We start from the raw sequence: 19,465 nt of genomic DNA on the forward strand, positions 1-19,465 counted from the left end.
GGGGCTTCCTGACTCTGAGGCCAGCGCTTTGTCCACTGCACTAGCTGCTTCTGGGACAGAGGACCAGTTTCAGAGTCAGAAGATCAGGGCATTAGTCCAAGTTTCCATACACACATCTGGGTAACTCTGCGTGATTCCACTCCTCACTTAGTGTCCCTACTTGAGTTTTACATCTTTAACATGGTGACCCCCCCCCAATCTTTATTGCATTGGGATTGTAGAGGGAACAGAAGGGGTCAGATTGATCAAACTTGGGCATGGCCTTTGTTGACCCAAGAAGCAGTGGGGCAAAGCACCTGCTCCTGGCCCAGGTCCTGTAGAGTAAGCCCCTGAGAGTGACCTGCCCAGTCCTTTGCCACATTCTCTCCTCCATCCCCTCCCTGTCCTTGACACGTCGTTCCATGGCTCAGCAACTCCTGCGTACGATGCCTGTGTCTCGGAACCTGTTGTCTTACACTGTCTTTTCCTTCTTTTGCCCCTCTTCTCTCCTCCCCACCTTGGATTTCCCCTCGTCCTCCCCCTTTGACCACTGTTGCCACTCTCCCCCTCTTTACTCCTTTCCCACCACACTTTTTTCTTCCCTCTCCCCTGCCATCCCCCTCCCAGCAGTGGTAACAGTACAAAGGGTGGCGCCCCATGGCCTGGCGGGTCCCAAACATACTCACCCAGTTCCACCTATCGCTACCGCAGCCTGGCGCAGCCAGTTAACACCAGTACCCGCCTCTCCAGTGTCTCTTCCCATGACTCTGGCTTCATCTCCCAGGATGCCACATACTCCAAACCTCCATCGCCAATGCCCTCGGACATCACCAGCCAGGTGAGGAGGATTGGCTTGGGAGGGCCAGGGCAGGGATGGGGAAAGGCAGAAGAAGACCCACCTCTTCTTCTCTTAACACAATTTGGAGAACAGTATCCCAGTAAAATTCCTGCTCTGCCCATTTACTGACTGGGTGACTCAGGCACCTGTGACCCCTCTAAAATTTAAAGTCCTTTAAAACCCCTGTAGGCCTTCATTTTCTCATCTGTAGAATAAAGAGATTGGTCTAAAGTTCCTTCTAAATTTATGGTCCTAAAATCACTGCCAGGGAAAAGGAGCTAGCCTGAAATGCCATCCCAGAAGGGTACACCCTCCCCCCTAGTGGCCAATAGGATAATTGGCCACCCAATGCAGATGGATGTACCTTGAATTGGAGGCAAATGAACACTCTTGGCCTTGGGGTAGAGAAAACTAGAGTCAAGAAAGACAACAAATCCAGGTCAAAGGAGATTTCTGGACTCCAGAAAGCAAAAATAAAACTTAGGAAGATGGAGGGCAAATGGTGACCAATGGAAGTAGAAATTAAGCTGACCCAGACTCCTGGAATCCTGGGAACCAAGGCCGTCATAGGGGACCTTCTCCAGTTGCTCCTTTCTATGTCCAAAGAAGGTGGTAGCAGTGATCGCAGCTAGCCCTTCAATGGGAGGCATGAGTTTAGGCTCTGCTAAGGAGAAGGGGCAGGCCAAGGGGAGGCAACCTTTTCCTCCACTCACAGGCCATTGATAGGGTCTCTGGGAAGACCAAAGCTAGGATGAACTAGGATCTACTGTTCCCTGTAGAAGAGAAGACTCTGAGTAGAGCACGTTCATCTGCTTACATGTTCTAGTCCTTGGCTAGGCTCAAATTAATCCTTTGCTGGCACTCTAACTGTCCCCTCCTCAGAATGTGTCCCAATAACTTGACTTAAAGTGGTTGGGGGGGCAAAGGTAGCAGTTCTGTGTGTGTTTGTGGGGGAGAAGGGGAATGCTGGACAAAAGACAACACACTCAACTCTACGCAGTCCTGACATACCAATGAAGCTTGACCCGAAGCCCAAGTCTCTGGGGAGACTTTCCTCTCCACTTCAGCAGAAGGGCCCACTGTACCTGTGGACCTGCCCAGGATGCTTTGAGATGTCAAGATAGAAAGACAGCTGCGTGACTTCTTCTACCCTCCCTCCAGAGACAGGGGTTCCCATCCCTCCGAGGTCTCCCACACAAGAGCACGGCCTGTCCATTTCACTCAAGTTCAGGGGTCAAACCTCCTGACCAAGAGAGCCAGACCTCAGGATGCAGAAGGAGACATGCTTTTTTTTAGATATAGCCAGTGCTAGAATTTGTTTTGCTTGACTATGTCTCTCTGTTACCAGAGTTTTGTTTTATTTTTTTTCAGTTATGGAAGTAAGTACAAGGGAGGTATACACTTTTTAGTTAAAAAAATCAGTAAAGTAAAAGTTACATTTTTAAAAGGTTAGGGGATGATGAGCAATATGAAGTATCACAGGGGTTAGTCAATTAGAAGGACAAGAGGACCCATACATGTATTGTGTGGGTGTGCACAGGAGAGGCTCTGGGCCAGTGAGTGTCTGCACCATATATAAATTTAGAAAGAGGGGTATCCGTGGCATTAGGAGTGAGCTGGGGACGGGTATCTTCTGGGCTATGTTCTACGTGTACAGGGTGCTTGAGCTGTTTTGTTCACATGTGTATGTGCATGCACGTGAGTGTGTGTGTGTGTGTGTGTGTGTGTGTGTGTGTGTGTGTGTGTCCATTTACATGACTTTCCCTTCTCCTTGGGATAGTGTGTGTCAGGTAGGTTTTTGCTGTGGACTGTGGCCTTGGCCCTGGAGCTCTGGGGAAGGCACATCTGTGCATGTGCAAACGTGTGTGTGTGTATGTGTGTGTATTCACGTGCGTGTCTCTGCTGCTGCATGCCCTCGCCCTAACCAGGTTTATTCTCTCCCCCACTCCGCTGTCCTCCTCTCTCCTCCGCTCTGCTCTGCTCCTCTCGCTCTCCACGTCTGTCTGTGGTGGACTGCTCCCACTGGCTGTACCGCAGAAGTCCTCCAGCTCGGCATCCTCTGAGGCTTCGGAAACCTGCCAGTCAGTTAGCGAGTGCAGCTCCCCCACCTCGGTCAGTGTTGCCTCCAAGGACAGGCAGGGCGTGGGAAGGGAAAGGAAGGGGAGGAGAGCATTCCTGTCCTCACAGTGCTGCTCCTGGAGCAGATGCTTGGTGAAAGCTGTGTCCTCTTCCCCTCCTGGCCTTAGATCATCCCTCCTCCTCAGGGGTCAGTGGGGCATAGGGGGCAGGGAGAGGAGCTCCTTAGCCAGCACCAGCCAGGAGGTGGTTTCTGCATACCATTCCCTCCATCCTTCCCCTCTCACTGCCATTAACCTGTACTCAGGTACTGCCCTGAGCTGCTTGGGGACTACCTGTCCCACACCTCTCATCCCTACCCTTTCCTGCCTGTGTCTCAGTTTGTTGCTTTGTAGCCAACTCTAGAAAGGTCTCCCCTGTTGCCGGGCCTTGGGAGAACTGAAGTAGGAGGTGAGAATGATGGGAGAACAGACAAGGAGGTGCTGATCTCCTAATGAAACCCATGGCCACAGTTCCTCTGGAACTGTCTCCCTCAGCAGCCCATCCCACTTTATCCTCTATCCTCTCCATCAGCTGCAGGACAGGCGAACCTGACTCATCTCAACTGACCCCAGCTTAGGCATCAAGATGCAGCTTGGGGGATGAGGAGATCAGGATGTGGTCCATACATGGACTTCTTGGACTTTCACCAGTTGACTGCCCTGTCCTTTTTGGTGATGGAGGATTGGTGATGTGAGCTGTACCCTTTCACAAACAACTCGCACCTCCTCATCCCCAAAACAGAGAAGGGGTTTTTGGAGGGGTGGGGTGGGGGAGAAATTGCCAGTGCTTTGGAAGCAGGCCATTTGCAGGGCCAGCACAGATGAAGGTTCTTTCTTGAGGCAAGTGGGGGCACAGCCAGCTTTCCCATGCCCTGCCATCTTCTTGCTCTAACCTTGATCCTACTGGCACAAGCCTGCCCACCTTCCTGTCACCCAGTCTATAACTGCTCTCCCCACCTTCAGGATTGGTCCAAGGCTGGCCCATATGACCAGCCAATGGCAACCACTCTGCAGCGGAGGAAGGACCGAGTAGAACATCTGAGGGAAGCAGAAGGGGGCCCAGGCAGCGGGAGCTATCCCAGCATTGGTGGGGAAGAGACACCTCGACCCAGGATGTCCCCTGCAACCATCGCAGCTAAGGTACACCATCCCCTTAGGGGGCAACATTGGCAAAAGCAACCTGTGCACTCTCTGAACTGTGGAGGTGCCCTGAGACCCAACATTGGAGAGGTTTGGGAGCCAGGAGTCATCCCATGCACAGCTTCTCCCTGGCTCTCCTTTCCTTTGCCCTGAGCTAAGTGGTTGGCATATGAGGGTCAGAAGCATGGGAGATGCCCCTCGGTAAGAACGTTCAGACATCTGGCTAAGGGTAACCAGGTGGTGTGAGCAAGAAATCAGAGATGGGAGCTTAGAAAGAGGACAGTTTGGAACACAGCAGTGGAAGAGGAAAGAGCACAGGATCAAAATTCCTTTTTTTCAATTATCAAACATTTTTTCCTCCCTTCTACCTCCTCCTTCCCTCCCCCCACCAAAAAACCCACCTTCATAACTATTAAACAGAGTCAGACAAACTAATTCCCACATCGGTCTTGTCCAAAAATAGGTGTCTCAGTCTCCACCTTAGTCCTTCTGTCAGGAAGTGGGTAACAGCTTCATCATTGGTCCCCCGAAATAATGGTTGATCATTAAACTGATCAGAATTCTTTGGGCTTTCAAAATTGTACATTTTTATAGTGTTGATGTTTTATTTTGTTTTTTGGCAAGGCAATTGGGGTTAAGTGACGTGCCCAGGGTCACGCAGCTAGTGAGTGTCAAGTGTCTGGTTTGAGACTGGATTTGAACTCAGGTCCTCCTGGATTCCAGGGCTAGTGCTCTATCCACTGTACCACCTAGCTGTCCTTGTAGAGTTGATATTAAAGTAGAAATTGTTCTCCTGTTTCTTCTCACTTGACTCTGCATCATTTCATACAAGTCTTCCCAAGTTTCTCTGAAACCATCCCTTATATCATTTCTTAAAGCATAATAGTATTCCATTCTATTCATTTGACTAAATTTGTCCGGCCATTCTCCAATTGATGGGTACCCTCCAAAGTTTTAAATACTAGAAGTCCCTTTAGAGGAACAGAGCAAGAACTCTACATAGCTGGAGCTAAGGAGAAATATTTTGGTTTGTGAGGCTGGAGGGAGGAAAGGAGGAGGGATCGTGCCATCAAGTATAGATGCAGATTCTGTGACCAGAGTGCCAAAGATGTGGCCCGGGTTGGGGTGCGATACAGACACAACCAAGGTCAGGGATATTATATCTACAGGTTGGGGCAGCTTGGCCCACCTTCTGGTTTCTGGATTTGTCTTGACGAGCTCACCTTCACTCCATCTTGACTGTTCTTTCAGCATGGTGAAGAGGTCTCTCCTGCTGCCAGTGACCTGGCCATGGTGCTGACGCGGGGCCTGAGCCTTGAGCACCAGAAGAGCAGCCGAGACTCCCTGCAGTATTCCAGCGGCTATAGCACACAAACAACCACCCCGTCCTGCTCCGAGGACACCATTCCCTCTCAAGGTACTGCTCTGGCGCCATCGATGGGGCTCTTAGAGGAACAGGTGGAGGACAGCATGTAGTACCTAATGACAGGCAATATTTATCGAGCTCGTTCAAGTTTGCTAAGTGCTTCATAAACATTGTCACATTTAATCCTCGCAACAACCCCGGGAAGTGGGTGCTATTATCATTCTCCATTTTACAGATGGGTAAACTGAGACTGAGAGGGGTTAAGTGACTTGCCTAAGGTCGCACAGCTACTAAGTGCCCGAGGCTGGACTCAAAAAATTTGAGGGCAGAAGGTTTTAGGATCATAGACTTCGAAGTGATACAGGTTATGTAGTCCAATGCCCTCATTTTACAGATGAGGAAACTGAGGTCCATAGAAGTTGAATCAGTCAAAAACCCTTTATTAGGGGCAGCTAGGTGGCACAGTGGATAGAACATTGGCCCTGAGGTCAGGAGGACTTGAGTTCAAATCCTGCCTCAGACCAAACACTTGACACTTACTAGCTGTGTGACCCTGGGCAAGTCACTTAACCCCAATTGCCTTAAAAAAAAAACAACTTTAAAAAAAAAAGAAAAAAGAAGTTGAGTCAGTCAAAAACCCTTTATTAAACACCAACTAGGTGTCAGACACCATAAGCACTGGGGATACAAAGAAAGGAAAAACTGCCCCTGCTTTCAAGGAACATACATTCTTTTGTTTTTTTAAGGGGTTTTTTTGGTCATTTTTTTTTATTTGAAGCTTAAATACAAAATGAGAAAAGAAAAAAAATTGCAATGTACACAGCAGACCATAAGACAGGATTCAATATAAAGCAATAAATTTCCATTTCAAGAAAACCTGTATCACAAATACTACACATTGTTTTCAAAGCTGCCCAGCTTTGCTTTGCTTCCTTGCTGGTTTTCTTTTGTTCTCTGCTGTGCACTTTTTACTTTATTTTCCCCCCCTCCTTCCCCCTTCCACCCTAAAGAAGGCTACAATTAAGCATGGATATATAGATATATAGATAGATATACATAGATATCTATAAACATACACATATATACTCATATGCACTCATATACATATTTGTAAGACTATACTATGTTTATTTCTACTTGTCACATGTTTCTCTGAAGGTGGATAGCATCTTCCTTCATAAGTCCAAGTCTTTTCTTGTTTTTCTAAATCAACCAGCTCATCATTTCCTACACCACAGCAATATTCCAACCCAATCACATCCAGTCTGAGAGATTGTCTATGAAAGTTTTTTTCCCAATTTTCTGCATTCCTTCTATTCTTGGCTACATAGGTTTTATTTATACAAGAAAATTTTAATTTAAAATAATCGAAATTAGCTTTTTTACACTTCAACAATGCTCTCCCTTATGATATACTTTATGGTCTAACACTGAAGTGCAAAAATTCTAAGGGGAATAACTTCCCTGAGGTCAAAGAGGAAGCAAATGGTAGCTAAGGGCTTTGACTACAAATCTAGTACATTTTCCACTATATTGCTGGATTAAATCTTGGTTCTGCTGTGACTTTAGGCAAGTTATTTGGTCTCAGTTTCTTCATCTGTAAAATGAGAGGCCCAGACAAGTAATAATCCCTAAAAATCTCTTCCAGTGTTAAATCCATAATCATGTAAGGCAGGGATTCTGAACTTTTTTTTTTTTTTTTTGGTGCCATAGACCCTTTGGCAGTATGATGAAGTCTATGGACTCCTTCTCAGACTAATGTTTTTAAATGCATAAAACAAAACACACAGGATTACAGAGGAAAATTATTATATTGAAAGGCTGTTATCGGAATTTTCTTAAAACAAATTCATGGACCCCAGATCAACAACTCCCTATTGTAAGAAATGTTTGGAGATGTTGCCTTCTGAAGTACAAACCCAAATAACAGATGGAGAGAGGAAGTCAGTATCATGGCATGGGTAGGATGTGATTCACAAGGCCCTCCTTGCTCCATCCATTCCCATCTCCCTGTGTTCCCTGCATAAGGAGCTCAGCTTTGGTTGGGGGTGGGGGGCTATGAAGAGTGTAGTGATAAGGGGGTGGATTCTATGTATATAGAGCCCTGAGGTGGTCAGGAGGTGAAAAAATTCCTAGCAGCAGGCCCTACCCATAACATGGCATCTAATGCTGAAAAATATAAGAGCTCTCCTAATATGTGCTGGGATGGGTGGAGATGAAGAATGAAGCAGCTTATGGAAGGGGCTTTGTGTATCTTCAGCACCTAGGACAGCGACTGCCTTCAGGTGTGTGTGCTCATGTATCATGACGCTGTCTTTCATGGGTGCCCCAGGTTCAGACTATGACTCCTACTCTGTGAACGGGGACGTGGAAGTCGAGGGGCAGAGTGAGTTCGACAAGTCTTCCACCATTCCCCGAAACAGCAACATTGCCCAGAATTACCGCCGGATGATCCAAACCAAGCGACCCGCCTCCACGGCCGGACTGCCAACAGGCATGGCCCTGCCTTCAGGGGCCCCGCCGGGCGTAGCCACCATCCGCCGCACACCCTCCACCAAGCCGTCGGTGCGCCGCACTCTCTCGAATGCTGGCCCCATCCCCATTCGCCCACCTATCGTCCCAGTGAAGACCCCAACGGTGCCCGATTCACCTGGTTACACAGGCCCCACCCGGGTGGGCAGCGAGGAGTGCGTCTTCTATGCTGATGATGCTTCCTCACCCCATGCGCCTGATTTTGCGAAGGCCTCCCCGAAACGGCTGAGTCTCCCCAACACTGCGTGGGGTGGCACCTCGCTGGAGGTGGCCAGCTACCCAGGAGCGGGACAGTCTCTCTCAGCTGAGGAGACTGAGGAAGAGCAGCAGGAGCTAGCAGCCGATCGCCACAGCCTGGTAGAGAAGATTGGGGAGCTGGTGGCAGGTGCCCACGCTCTGGGAGAGGGGCAGTTTCCCTTTCCCACCACCCTATCCAGCACCTCAGGGGAAGAGACGCCTGTGCCACCCCCCGCCGCTTCGAGTGACCCTCCAGCTGAGGACATGCTGGTGGCCATCCGGCGTGGGGTGCGGCTTCGGAGGACCGTCACCAACGACAGATCTGCCCCCCGCATCTTGTGATGTTGCTGCTGCCTCCCCGGCCTCCCAAGCAAAGGAGCCCTCAGGGTCTGGACTGAGCAGCAGGGGCCGTGAGAGAGAGGAGTGAGGAGAGAAAAACAGTCGGGAGCTACATTAAATACAAAAGAAAAACAATAAAGGAGAGAAAAAGAAAAGTGAAAAAAAAAATACAAGGCAAAGCCACTTTATGGATAGAGACACAGAATCTAGATTAAAAAATTTAAACGAGAAAAAAAACTGCTTTAACAAACCTTGGAAAGGTGGAGCCATTAGCCTTGAACTCTTCTGGAGTCTCTTTCATACTTTGTCTCACCCCATCTGTTCCCTACTTTTCTCCTGGTCTCCTCGCCACCCCTTGCCTTCTGCACCTCTCGCCCCTCCCGAGTGAGTGGTGGGGAAAGGTGTCCCTGGCCAGCGGTGAGCCAGGGAAGATGCCCAGCCAGGCCCGGGACCAGTAGCTCCACAGCTCCCCCCACACTCACACCCATGCACACACACAGCCTCCTACAAAAGGAGGAAATGATTCATGGTCTTTCTCGGACTCCGTTCCGTTCGTCATCTCGTCCTCCAGCCGGGCCACTGGTACCTAGTCTGAGCCGCTGCTTGGTTCCTCCCTAACTTGTCTTACCCTTCTCCTTTGTTCTTTCCTTCCTTCTCAATGTCTCTGCTCTCTCAATTAGCCATGACGGCAGGAAAAGGAGAATACGGGGCCAGTAGCACCTCAGAGTCATGGGGCCCACCAGCGGAGGACTTTTTACTTCATTTGAGGGAGCAGCAAGGTGACTAGGGCCCACCAGGAGGCTTCAGGGCCTCACTTTGGAGTCGATTATTGCCTTGGCCTCTGTAGCGATAAGCAATATGGCCTCAGGAACAGGAACCCCTGGGACCAGGTCTGTCAGAGGTGTGAGTAACCAGCAGCAGTCCTTGGTCTTAGCAGGGTCTTTTCTAGTCTACACCTTCCTACTACTCATCCGATGTACTGGTAGGCAGAACTGGTTCTTTCTGGTGGGGAAGGTGGGAGACATGTAGGAGCTGAGGAAAACACTGGGAAAAGGAAAGCAATGTCCAGAATGCTATGGAGAAACTCGGTCCGTGGAGGTGGTTGGCAACGTCTCTGAGGAAACCAGGTCTAATTTGAGCACCTTGTGACAGTAATTCTGGTGGCACTTTTGGGTCAGTTTCAGCCATCCTGTCACCCCAACCCAAGACTTGGGGTCGGGGGCTAGAGCTGTACAGAGGGTATGTGTGTAGGGAGGGGGTGGGGATTATTTTGTTAATAATAAAATGAAGGCGATTATACCTGGGTGAAGATTGCGTGTGTGAATGGAAAATATGGTTGTGTGAGTGGGTGTTGGCGTAAAAGTTGTATCTCTGCAGAGGGGTGTGTGTGTGTGTGTGTGTGTGCTGTGCACACGCGTGTGACAAAAGCAGCTGAACTGTAGCCGTATGGGCCTTTGGCAGGAAAAGGGAAGTTGTATTTGTTGTTAGAAAGCCATGGAGTGGCTGCTATTCTCTCCAGTGTCTGGAGTTTGGCCCAAATGGTCGGAAGGGCCTGGGGGTCTAAGCTGTAGACCCCTGTGTGGCCCATGGCAGGGTTAGGGCAGTGAGGGAGGCAGGAGACAAAGGGGGGGGGGGTGATTACTGAAGATTGGCTTTGACCCTCTGTTGCCAGAGGAGATGCCATCCATGAAGACCCCATCCGCAGACTCTAGCCTTCCAAGCCTGTGCCAGGAAGCAGCAGGGTAGTAGGACAGGGGTGGCCTTGTCTGCCCCCATACAGTGCCAAAATATGTGCCCTGCTCTAGGGCAGAGGCAGGGGCAGGGGCTCAGGCCATGGAGAGAGTGGCTACAGAAGCTTCTGCCTCTCCTCCCTCCCTTTGTTCCACCACTCCACAGTCTAAACAGGGTAAAAAGCATGTGAGATTAAGGCGAGAGGAGTGGGTCCTGTACCCGAGAGGAAAGTGTCCAAGGGGACAAAAAGAACTCAGGCTGCAGACCCATCACCATCACCACCAGCTCCCAGAGACAGGGCATCAGTGGGCTTGGGAAAGCTGGTTTTTCCTTCTATCTCGATTGGTTAGGAATACGTCTGAGCCTCACTTCTCCATTGCCCTTTGCCTTAGGAGCCCAAAGGCATCTTTCTTGTGCCAGAAGATAAAGGGGTCTCAATTCATGGCAAGAAAACCAAATTCACCTGAATTCCCTTCCCTTTTCCATTGGACACTTCAAAGGACATTATCTATGTTGGGGGCACATTTTCTCAGGCTTTGGGGTGCCCTTTAAGCCCGGTCTCAAGAGCCATCTGAAGCATTTCTGAGCTAGAAAGCATGAGGGCAGAGAGGGAGCCCATACCAGGCTGAGGCCCATGAGCTCTGAGGCTGGAGGTCGAGTGGTGGTGATGCCAAGTAGCAGGTACTGAGGATGGCGAGGGGACGGAGAGCAAAGGTTGCTCTTTGGGGCAGAGTAGCCAGTTCAGAAAGCGTCAGACAGGAATTTGCTAGGCAGCTGGTGTGATGGGCCTGGCATTTTCACATGTAAGCTGATGGTTTGCGGTGGTGTGGAGTGTGGGACGTGCTGAGGGTTGCAGCCAGTGAGTGTGGTTGGGGTGGGAAGGGGTGGGGTAGTGTGTGTGCTGGGGGAGGGGGGGTGTAGAGGAGCAGTTTTTTGGTGTAAAATGATGGGAAGTATAAGGGGTTCCTCTTCCTCTGTGCCTTCCCTTTCCCCGCTCCCTTGCTCCTTTATATGCCAGGAAAGTCATTTGACTGCTTTTCAGGTACTTTCAGGGGCCTGTTGGGTCAGAAGATCCTTGCTATGGCCTGTGCAAAGGCCCCAGCCCCTGCTCCAAACTATGTGTCTAAACATGCTGGAGAAAGGATACTCTGACCCACTGCCAGTGAGGATGTGTGGGTGTCAAGCTTTCCACTCTCTCACCCATTCTCCCTCTTGACCAATAGGCTTAGGGGTGGCTCGCTCCATGGCTGTGCAGCAGAATTTTCCGCTGGGGAGATTCCAGCTCTGACCTTGGCCTTGCATTACTTTAGCACCCTGAGTTCCCTCTTTTGGGTGTTCCATGCAAACAGAGAAAAGATATACCAATGGCCGCCCCACTGCTTTTCTCCAAAATGTCCAGGGACACTCTCGTCCCTTGGTTAGAAACAATGGGAGCCTCCTGTAAGGCTTCAGGTGAGGGCTCTGCTGGGAGGGCTAGCAAGATACCAGACAGAATGAATGCTCTTTCCTCATTTCAACTCTTATGGTAACACTTCTTTCTCTTGCTCTTTGGCCCCTTTCAGTCAGGAATGAGAAATGCTCTTTCTGCCAGAAGGAAAAGGCCCCCATCACCCTCTGCATGCCATGCTTTTCTGGAGTGATGAGATAGTACAAACTAGAGGAGAAGGCGATGCGAGAGAAGGACGAGGAGCAGGAGAGAATCAGGAAAGTCATAGAGCCTTTGAAGATGCCCCCAAATACTCCTCCCTAGGCTGAGCCCATCATATCCCCATTGCCCTGGAAGCACCCCTGGTGTTGTATATAGAGCTCCAATTCTGCCCTTGTTTGTGGGCCCTAGCCCAGCCCTGTCCTGTCAGTGATTAGTAATAACCACGTAAGCCCTGGCCCGCCAGCCCTCTCTGACCGGAGCCAACAATACCACCACATAGACAACTTTTTTTTGTTTAGTTTGGGGATTTGTTTTATTTTTCATTTTGTACAGAGAAAAATCCCTTTCAAAAGTGTCTTTCGACTGACGTAACTTTTCTGGTGCTGTTGTTAACCTGTTTCTTTTTTTAATTTATTTTCCCTTTTGCCCCATACTTCTGTCTTCCCTTTGGCTCCCCTTTCCTCACCTGCTCCCCTACCCCTCTACCCAGCCATCGTTTCCTTTCTTTTTGTTGGTTTGTTTGTTGGACTTTGGATAAATTATCCTTTTTCCCTCCTGCCCCACCATGATCCAGCCCTTGAGTTGAATAGTCACTGCTACAAGTAACAGACGCACTGTGAACACTCCAGTATTAATAAAAGCTGTACTGTAATTAACGAATGCCTCTTCAAGACTCCTGCCTGGCTTCCTGTTACTCAGCTGCTCCCACCTCTACCCACCTCCTTTCTTCCCTCTGCCTTACTCCTTTCTGAGCCTTCTTCTACAAACACGGACACTTGCTCGGTCCTGGCTTTTTGGTTTCACGATCTCCACTCCCATGCAAGGCATAGCGTCGGCTCAGTTTGGGGACTACGTGAGTCTAAAGCACCCAGCCAGGAAACAATCAGAGCCATCCAGAAAAGGAATGGGTTATCTCAGAGGACTTCACAGCAGAGCTGGGACGGCCACCTATCGGGTGGTCACGAAAGATCACGAATCTGGCTAAGGCTGTTAGCACTCATGCCAGTTGCCAGCCAGCATTACCTGCTGCTGCTTTTATGAAAAAGGTATAGCTAGGTTTGGGGGGAGGGAATCATCCTCATTTCCTGGGTTCCTGGGGTTGATGGCTCTCTCTACAATATCCAAAGCCATCTGGAGTAGATAAAGCATTTATTCTGTACTTACTATGTACCAGACACTGTGCTGAACATTGGAACACTGAGGACATATGTATATATGTATTTGTGTGTATGTATATACGGACAGATATACATACACACACATATATATGTGCAAATAAGAAACAAGACAGCTCCTGACCTTGAGGACTTTACCTTTTAATGGGAGACTACATAAAGGGGTGCTAGAAAGGGGGGAGGAGAATATTAGTACAGAGGCCTGGAGAGGAAGGAGCCTAGAAGCTTTGTTCCTGGCCAGATAAGACAAAAACCTGGGGGGTGGGGCAGGGAGGAGCCCAGGAGTGGAGATCTGGGATCTCTAGAAGAACACAACCAGGATGGTGAAGGAACTCTTCAGTCCACACCACATAAGATCTGTTGAAGGAACTAGAAATGTTTAAAAAAACAAAAACAAAAAAACCTGGCAATAAGGGACCTGGGGGAAGGAGGAGAGAGAAGTTACAAAGACTTTCATAGATATCTTCAGGTATTTGGAAAGGCATCGGGTGAAAAAAGGAATAGACTCGATGCTTAGCTCCAGAGGGCAGTAGTAGGAACCTTTAATTAGTGGCTACAGAGATGCAGATGGTGGCTCTCAGTAAGGAAACACCTGACCTCTGGAGCCGTCCCAAAGTGGAATGGGCCCCAGACCAGTGGACGGGAAGGGAACTTCTTCCCTCGACCTCCTTGACAAAGGGACACAAAAATGCACAGCTTATCAGTCAATAAGCATTTATTAAGTGTCTGCTATGTGCCGGGAACCGTGCTAAGCACTGGGGATACAAAAAGAGGCAAAAGGAGATCCCTGCCCTCAAGGAGCTCACAATCTAATGGGGGATACAGGAAGCAAACAAATATGTACAAACAAGCTATAGACAGGAGAAATAGGAAATAATTGAAAGGAAGGAAGGAAATAGAATGAAGAGGGGTTGGAAAAGGCTTCCTGTAGAAGGTGGGATTTTGGTTGGATCTTAAAGGAAGCCAGGGAAGACAGCAGGTGGAAATGAGGAGGGAGAGCATTCTAGGCATAGGGACAGCCAGAGAAAATGCCCGGAGCTGAGAGATGAAGTGTCTTCTTCATGGAGCAAAGAGATCAGTGTCACCAGAGAGAAAGGTGTATGCCAAGGAGGAAGGAATCAGAAGACTGGAAAGGCAGTAAGGAGCTAGGTTATGAAGGGCTTTGAATGCCAGAGGATTTTGTATTTGTTCTTGGAAGTGATCGGGAGCCATTCGAATTTATTGAAGTGGGGGGAGTGACCTGTGCTTTAGGAAAATTAGTTTGGTGGCTAAATGGAGGATAGATTGGAGGGGGAAGAGATGTGTGGTAACAGACCCACCCACAGCTATTGCAATAATCCAGGCATAAAGTGATGAGAGCCCGAATCAGAGGGGTGGCAGCATCAGAGAAGGGGGCATATTTGAGAGATGATACAAAGGTGAAATTTACAAATCTTGACAACAGATTGGATGTGGAGGGTGTTGAGAGATGGTGAGGAGTCCAGGATGACTCCTAGGTGTGAGTCTGAGACACTGGGAGCATAGAGTTACCCTCAACAGTGACAGGGAAATTAGGAGAGGGTTTTGAGGGAAAGATGAGTCATTACAGACATACCAAGTTTAAGATGTCCATCAGACATCCAGTTTGAGATGTCTAAAAAGCAGTTAGAGATGTGAGAGTGGAGGTCAGCAGAAGTTGGGGCAAGATAGGTAGATCAGAGAATCATCAGCATAGATGGTAATTATTTCCACTGCAGTTGAAGAGAACATGTGTAAAGCAGTATCGAGGGAGAAGAGAAGGGGGCCTAGGATAGAACCCTGTGGGACACCCACAGTTAGAAGATGTGATCTGCAAGGAGACTCAGGAAAGGTCAGAGAGGGAGGAGGAAAACGTAGAAAGAAGAGAGCACCAAGGAGGAGGGTGATTACCAGTGTAGAAGGCTGAAGAGAGGTCAAGGAGAATCAGGATTTGGCAATTAGATCATTGGTAACTTTGGAGAGAGGAGCTCAGGGGGAATAAGGTTGGAAGCTAGATTGTAAAGGGTTAACAGGGAGAGGAGAGGAAGTGGACACACCTCTTGTAGACGGCCTTTCTGAGGAGTTTAGCTAAAAAGGGCAGAAGAGATATAAGATGAAAGTTGGCAGGGAAGATCAAGTGACGGTTTCTTCAAGATGGGGGAGACATGGGCATGTCTGTAGACAGTGCAGAGGGAGAGGTTGAAAATAAGTGGAAAACTGGGGATGACAGAGGGGGCAATCTGATGGAGGAGATGGGACGGAATAAGATCACTTACAGGTAGATGCCTTAGCAGTAGTAAAGCCATTTCATCATGTGAGATGGGCGAAGGACAGTGGCAGATATGACTGATGGGAGATGAGGAAACTCAGGGCAAAAGATCTCCGTTTTTTTCCATAGAGTATGAGGCAGGGCTCTCAGCCGAGAGACTGGGTGGAGGGGGATGCATGGGGGATTTGAGGAGGGAAGAGCTTAAATGAGATCATATTTGCTATACACTCAGCACTGTGCCAAGCACACAGCAGGCACTCAGTAAATGTTTATTCCTTTCCCCTTTGCTTGGCAGCCTTGGCACTCCTCTGCTGGGGTTTTCTGAAGCCCTTGGGAGGCGGGGACGTTCCTGTCCCTCTGAGGGAATGTGGATCAGACTTTCCACTCCAAATGTGAACATCTGGAAAAATGGATCAACTTCCAAGGGGAAACCAAGGGTGTAAGCCCCATGCCAGCAGAGTAAATTCAAACCCCCAAGCAGTTGTACATGATCTGACAGAACTGCTCCCCTCCCCCAAGGGCGGGCAAAGTTTAGCCTCCAGGAAGGCTCCCCAGCCCCTCCCGAGTTAGTCTGAACCTGCTGTGAGCATCTTCTTGTCCTACTGAGGTAAAAAAAGAAAGCTGAGGCAGGGGAAGATGAAAGACCCTGGGGAGGGCTAGAGTTAAAGTAAGTAGAGGAAACATGGTACCATGGAAAGAACACTGAGTCTAGAGTCAGAGGACCTGGATTCCAATCCCACCTGTCATTTTACAACCTGTGTGGCCTTGGGGAAACACTTTAAACCTTCTGGGCCTCAGTTTTCCCATTTGCAAAAGAAAAGGATTTATACTGGATGATCCTTCCAGCTCCAGATCTCTGATCCTATAAAAGAGTGTTGGAGGAAAAACCCTCCTGTCCTGCCTGGCGGCTCACAGCCTGGCAAAAGTTGATACGTCACAACCAGAAGAGGGCCTGAGGAAGAGCACTACACCCCTGCCTCATTTGGGTAAACACAAAGTCACAAAACAAATAAAATGAAAAACAAGGATTTAATAGAAAAAAAATTAAAGAAATGGAAAAGAATCAGCATGGCAAGACATGGCATTTTAATACACCCCATTCCTCCTCCCCAGTCCCCAAGCTGTTGTCTCAAGTGAGGGCAGCCCCTCACTCTAATCCCCCACACACACACCAAAATGCAGCCCCCAGAACCCCCAGCAGATCCCGAAGGCCAAGGGGAGCAGCAGCCCCAGAAGCTGATGAGATGCTCCTCCCTGGGCCTCCTGGAAGCATTCCTCAGGGGATGGCAGCTCTCAAAGAGCAGTGACCCGTAGTTTTTCTCCCTTCCCAGAAGAACTCCACCACCATTCTCAACCCCGGGCCAAAGGGCCTGCAGCAATCTGGCCCAGCGAGCTTCTCTGCCAGCCTTTCTAGGCGTCCTCCTTTGACCTCGGAATACTAGCACTCCCTTCACTCTACAGAACGTGGTTTTCCTTCTCTGAGATATGTCCCAACTGGGCAGGGGGCATTCTCCAGTACTAGGTAGGCTTACGGCAAGCTCACCAGCCTCGAGTTTTTCCCCTTCCTAGGTACCTCCTAGCTCTCCTGGAATAGCACCCCAGGCCATCAGCTCTGGAGAACAGCTGGTGGGTGTCGTTACAGAAAGCTTGCTCCCCTCTTCCTCCATCTCAGCAACAGCCCTACATTTCCCCAGTGTTCCTTGGCTCCAAGGAGCTCAAAGCACTTTTACAACATTCCCCTTCCTGCTTTTGGCCTCCGCCCTTGGAAGGGAGGCAGATGGCAGGGATGGATCTTACTTTCACTGAAACTGAAGGCACAGACTCAACCGGGGGCTAATTTGGGGTCAGAAGCTCAGGCTGCTCCCCCATCAGCCACTCCTCAGCTTTACTGCCGCTGACGGCACACTCTGCCCCACTCCACTGGGGTCTGCCTCGGCTCTCTTGGTACTGAGGAGCCCCACATCTCTTCATTCTGGCAGAGGCCTGGGATCTATTTCCCAACCATGAAGACAAGGGCTAAAGCAGACAAGTAAGACAGGCCTGTTCCATAGGCAGAGCCCTCTGGGAGGGGCTCGAGGCCTGCCCGCACCAACTCCAGTCACTAAGGGCTTCTGAGGCAAAAGGAAAAAGAGAGAGAGACTAGGCTCTTGGGGATAAGTGAGTAAGAAGACAGCCTAGCTCTTCTCTGGCAAGATCTCCCCAGAAGGAAGAGGGGTTCCTTCTCTGAGTTGCTCCACAAGGGACTATTCCCAGGATGGGAATGGGGGTGGGGTGGGGATTTCAAGGGCCTCCCTCCCAAATGCTGAGGTGAGAATTTCAGGCCTGAGAGGCTTGAGAGGCTGGGCCCAAGCATTCCCCCTGGGCTCCAGAGCAGAGTCAAGACCAGAAGGACATGCTCAGGGTATAACGCGCTCTTCTCCCAGCTTGGCCTTCCCTGGAGGGGCAGCCTCCACCTCGGGGGGCCTCAGCTCCCTCTCCGCCACCACGGATGTTTGGGCTCGTGAATGACGGTAGAGCAGAGTGGCTGGGCCAGCACACTGGGGAGGGGGGTGGTGGCTGTGAGGCTGAGCTTGGGGGACCACGCAGTCTTCCCAGTTGTGGATGTTGCTCTCTTTACCTGTGAGAGAAGACAGAAATCGGGACCGTGGTTCAAATCCCACTTCTCTCCTTATGTGTGTGCCCTGGGCAAGCCACCTAACCTCAATGAGGGGACTGGACCTTCACAGTCTCTTACATCTCTAGGTCTACAGGCCTCTGATCTCTTGGGTCTCAGTTTCTTCATCTCTAATATGACGGGGAGTATCATTAGATGATCTCCACACCTCTAAATCTATCCTCCAAGGAAAGCCACCTTCCCTTCTCGAGTCCATAAAAAAATGCCACTAGAATTAACACACTGAGAATCTGTTGGAAATGTTGTGAACCGCCCCCAGGTGAATACCACCTCTTGAGACATCCACGTGAAAGTCACAGAATTTTAAAAGTTGGAAGAGTAGCTACACAATACCTAAAAAGGAATCTCATTAATAATAATGATGATAGGGCAGCTAGGTGGCGCAGTGGATAGAGCACCAGCCCTGGATTCAAGAGGACCTGAGTTCAAATCCAGCCTCAGACACGTAACACTTACTAGCTGTGTGACCCTGGGCAAGTCACTTAACCCCATTGCCTAACCAAAAAAAAAAAAAAATGATGATAATAATGATGATGATGATGATGATGATGATGATGCACAGGTTTGCAAAGGCTTAACACATGGTGTGTCACTATGGTCGCCCAGCCTCTTCCAATGAGGGACAGCCCTCCACCTGAAGGCAGACCATTGTACTTGGGCATAGCTACAGTCATCAGAAAGCTCTTCCAGACATCAAGCCTAAATTGTCCACTTTCTGGCTTCCATTCACTGTGCCTCAGTTGGCCCTCCAGGGCCAAAAAAAGCCCAAGTCTAACCCCAACATGAAAGCCCTTCATAAACCAGAAGACAGGGACCAGGTCCCCTGCCCTGAATCTCCTTTTCTCCAAGCTAAACATCTCTAGCTCCCCAGTTCAAGGTAAGGAAACACAGGACTCACATTACATGTGGCATGTGGTACAGGGCAGGTAGGACATGTGTCAACACTTCATGGATACCCACCCAGGTCCTGAGGGCTCCCTCATCGCCTTGAAGAGGCCCATCACCCTCTTCCTTCCCACTCCCCCAGCCTCCCCCTGCCATCCTTACAGCACAAGCAGTAGAGCAGGTCCATAACTTTGTAGCAGTTGTCAAGGAGTGCCTTTGGCTTCACCAACTTCCGGTCCCTGCCTGAGTTTGCAAGAGTCAAGATTGTTGCCACCTGTGGGTCCACCTGCAGGTCCTAGAAGATAAACACACCGAGCCATCAGGACCGCTCTGTGAAACGGGAGCACCACAGTCGTCTGCTGGTCTTGACCACACCTACGTTCAGTTCTGGGCACCTTGTTTTAAAAGCAACACTTAAGCGGGTAGCACAGCCAGAGGAGGTGAGAGGACCTGAAACCATCAGACAGCAGAAGGAACAGGGGTTTTTAACCTAAACACCAGTAGACCCCAAAGGGCATGATTTTCTAATACTTAAAGG

The 19,465-nt window shown here is 49.5% G+C and overlaps 2 protein-coding genes across 17 annotated transcripts in view; one reads left to right on the plus strand and one right to left on the minus strand.

Annotated features, from left to right (window-relative positions):
- MTSS2 (MTSS I-BAR domain containing 2) overlaps positions 1-9,847 on the plus strand; it is a 35,996-nt gene extending 26,149 nt beyond the window's left edge. For 2 of the 9 annotated variants that reach the window (XM_027857882.1, XM_027857884.1), the window contains 5 exons: positions 607-817; positions 2,855-2,929; positions 3,898-4,074; positions 5,326-5,491; positions 7,773-9,847. In XM_027857882.1, the coding sequence (XP_027713683.1) occupies positions 607-817; positions 2,855-2,929; positions 3,898-4,074; positions 5,326-5,491; positions 7,773-8,551 (1,408 nt within the window). In that variant the 3' untranslated portion in view covers positions 8,552-9,847. The remainder of the gene's footprint in view (positions 1-606; positions 818-2,854; positions 2,930-3,897; positions 4,075-5,325; positions 5,492-7,772) is intronic. The other 7 variants (XM_027857883.1, XM_027857885.1, XM_027857889.1 and 4 more) reach the window with 4 other exon arrangements.
- A 6,531-nt stretch (positions 9,848-16,378) lies between these two features.
- Positions 16,379-19,465, minus strand: part of IL34 (interleukin 34) — a 61,174-nt gene continuing 58,087 nt past the window's right edge. For all 8 annotated transcript variants that reach the window (XM_027857916.1, XM_027857920.1, XM_027857919.1 and 5 more), the window contains 2 exons: positions 19,090-19,222; positions 16,379-17,985 (listed from right to left, as the gene is read on the minus strand). In XM_027857916.1, the coding sequence (XP_027713717.1) occupies positions 17,765-17,985; positions 19,090-19,222 (354 nt within the window). In that variant the 3' untranslated portion in view covers positions 16,379-17,764. The remainder of the gene's footprint in view (positions 17,986-19,089; positions 19,223-19,465) is intronic.

Source organism: Vombatus ursinus, unplaced genomic scaffold (assembly GCF_900497805.2).
Source record: "Vombatus ursinus unplaced genomic scaffold, bare-nosed wombat genome assembly UNPS02012515.1, whole genome shotgun sequence".
NCBI classification, from domain to species: domain Eukaryota; kingdom Metazoa; phylum Chordata; class Mammalia; order Diprotodontia; family Vombatidae; genus Vombatus; species Vombatus ursinus.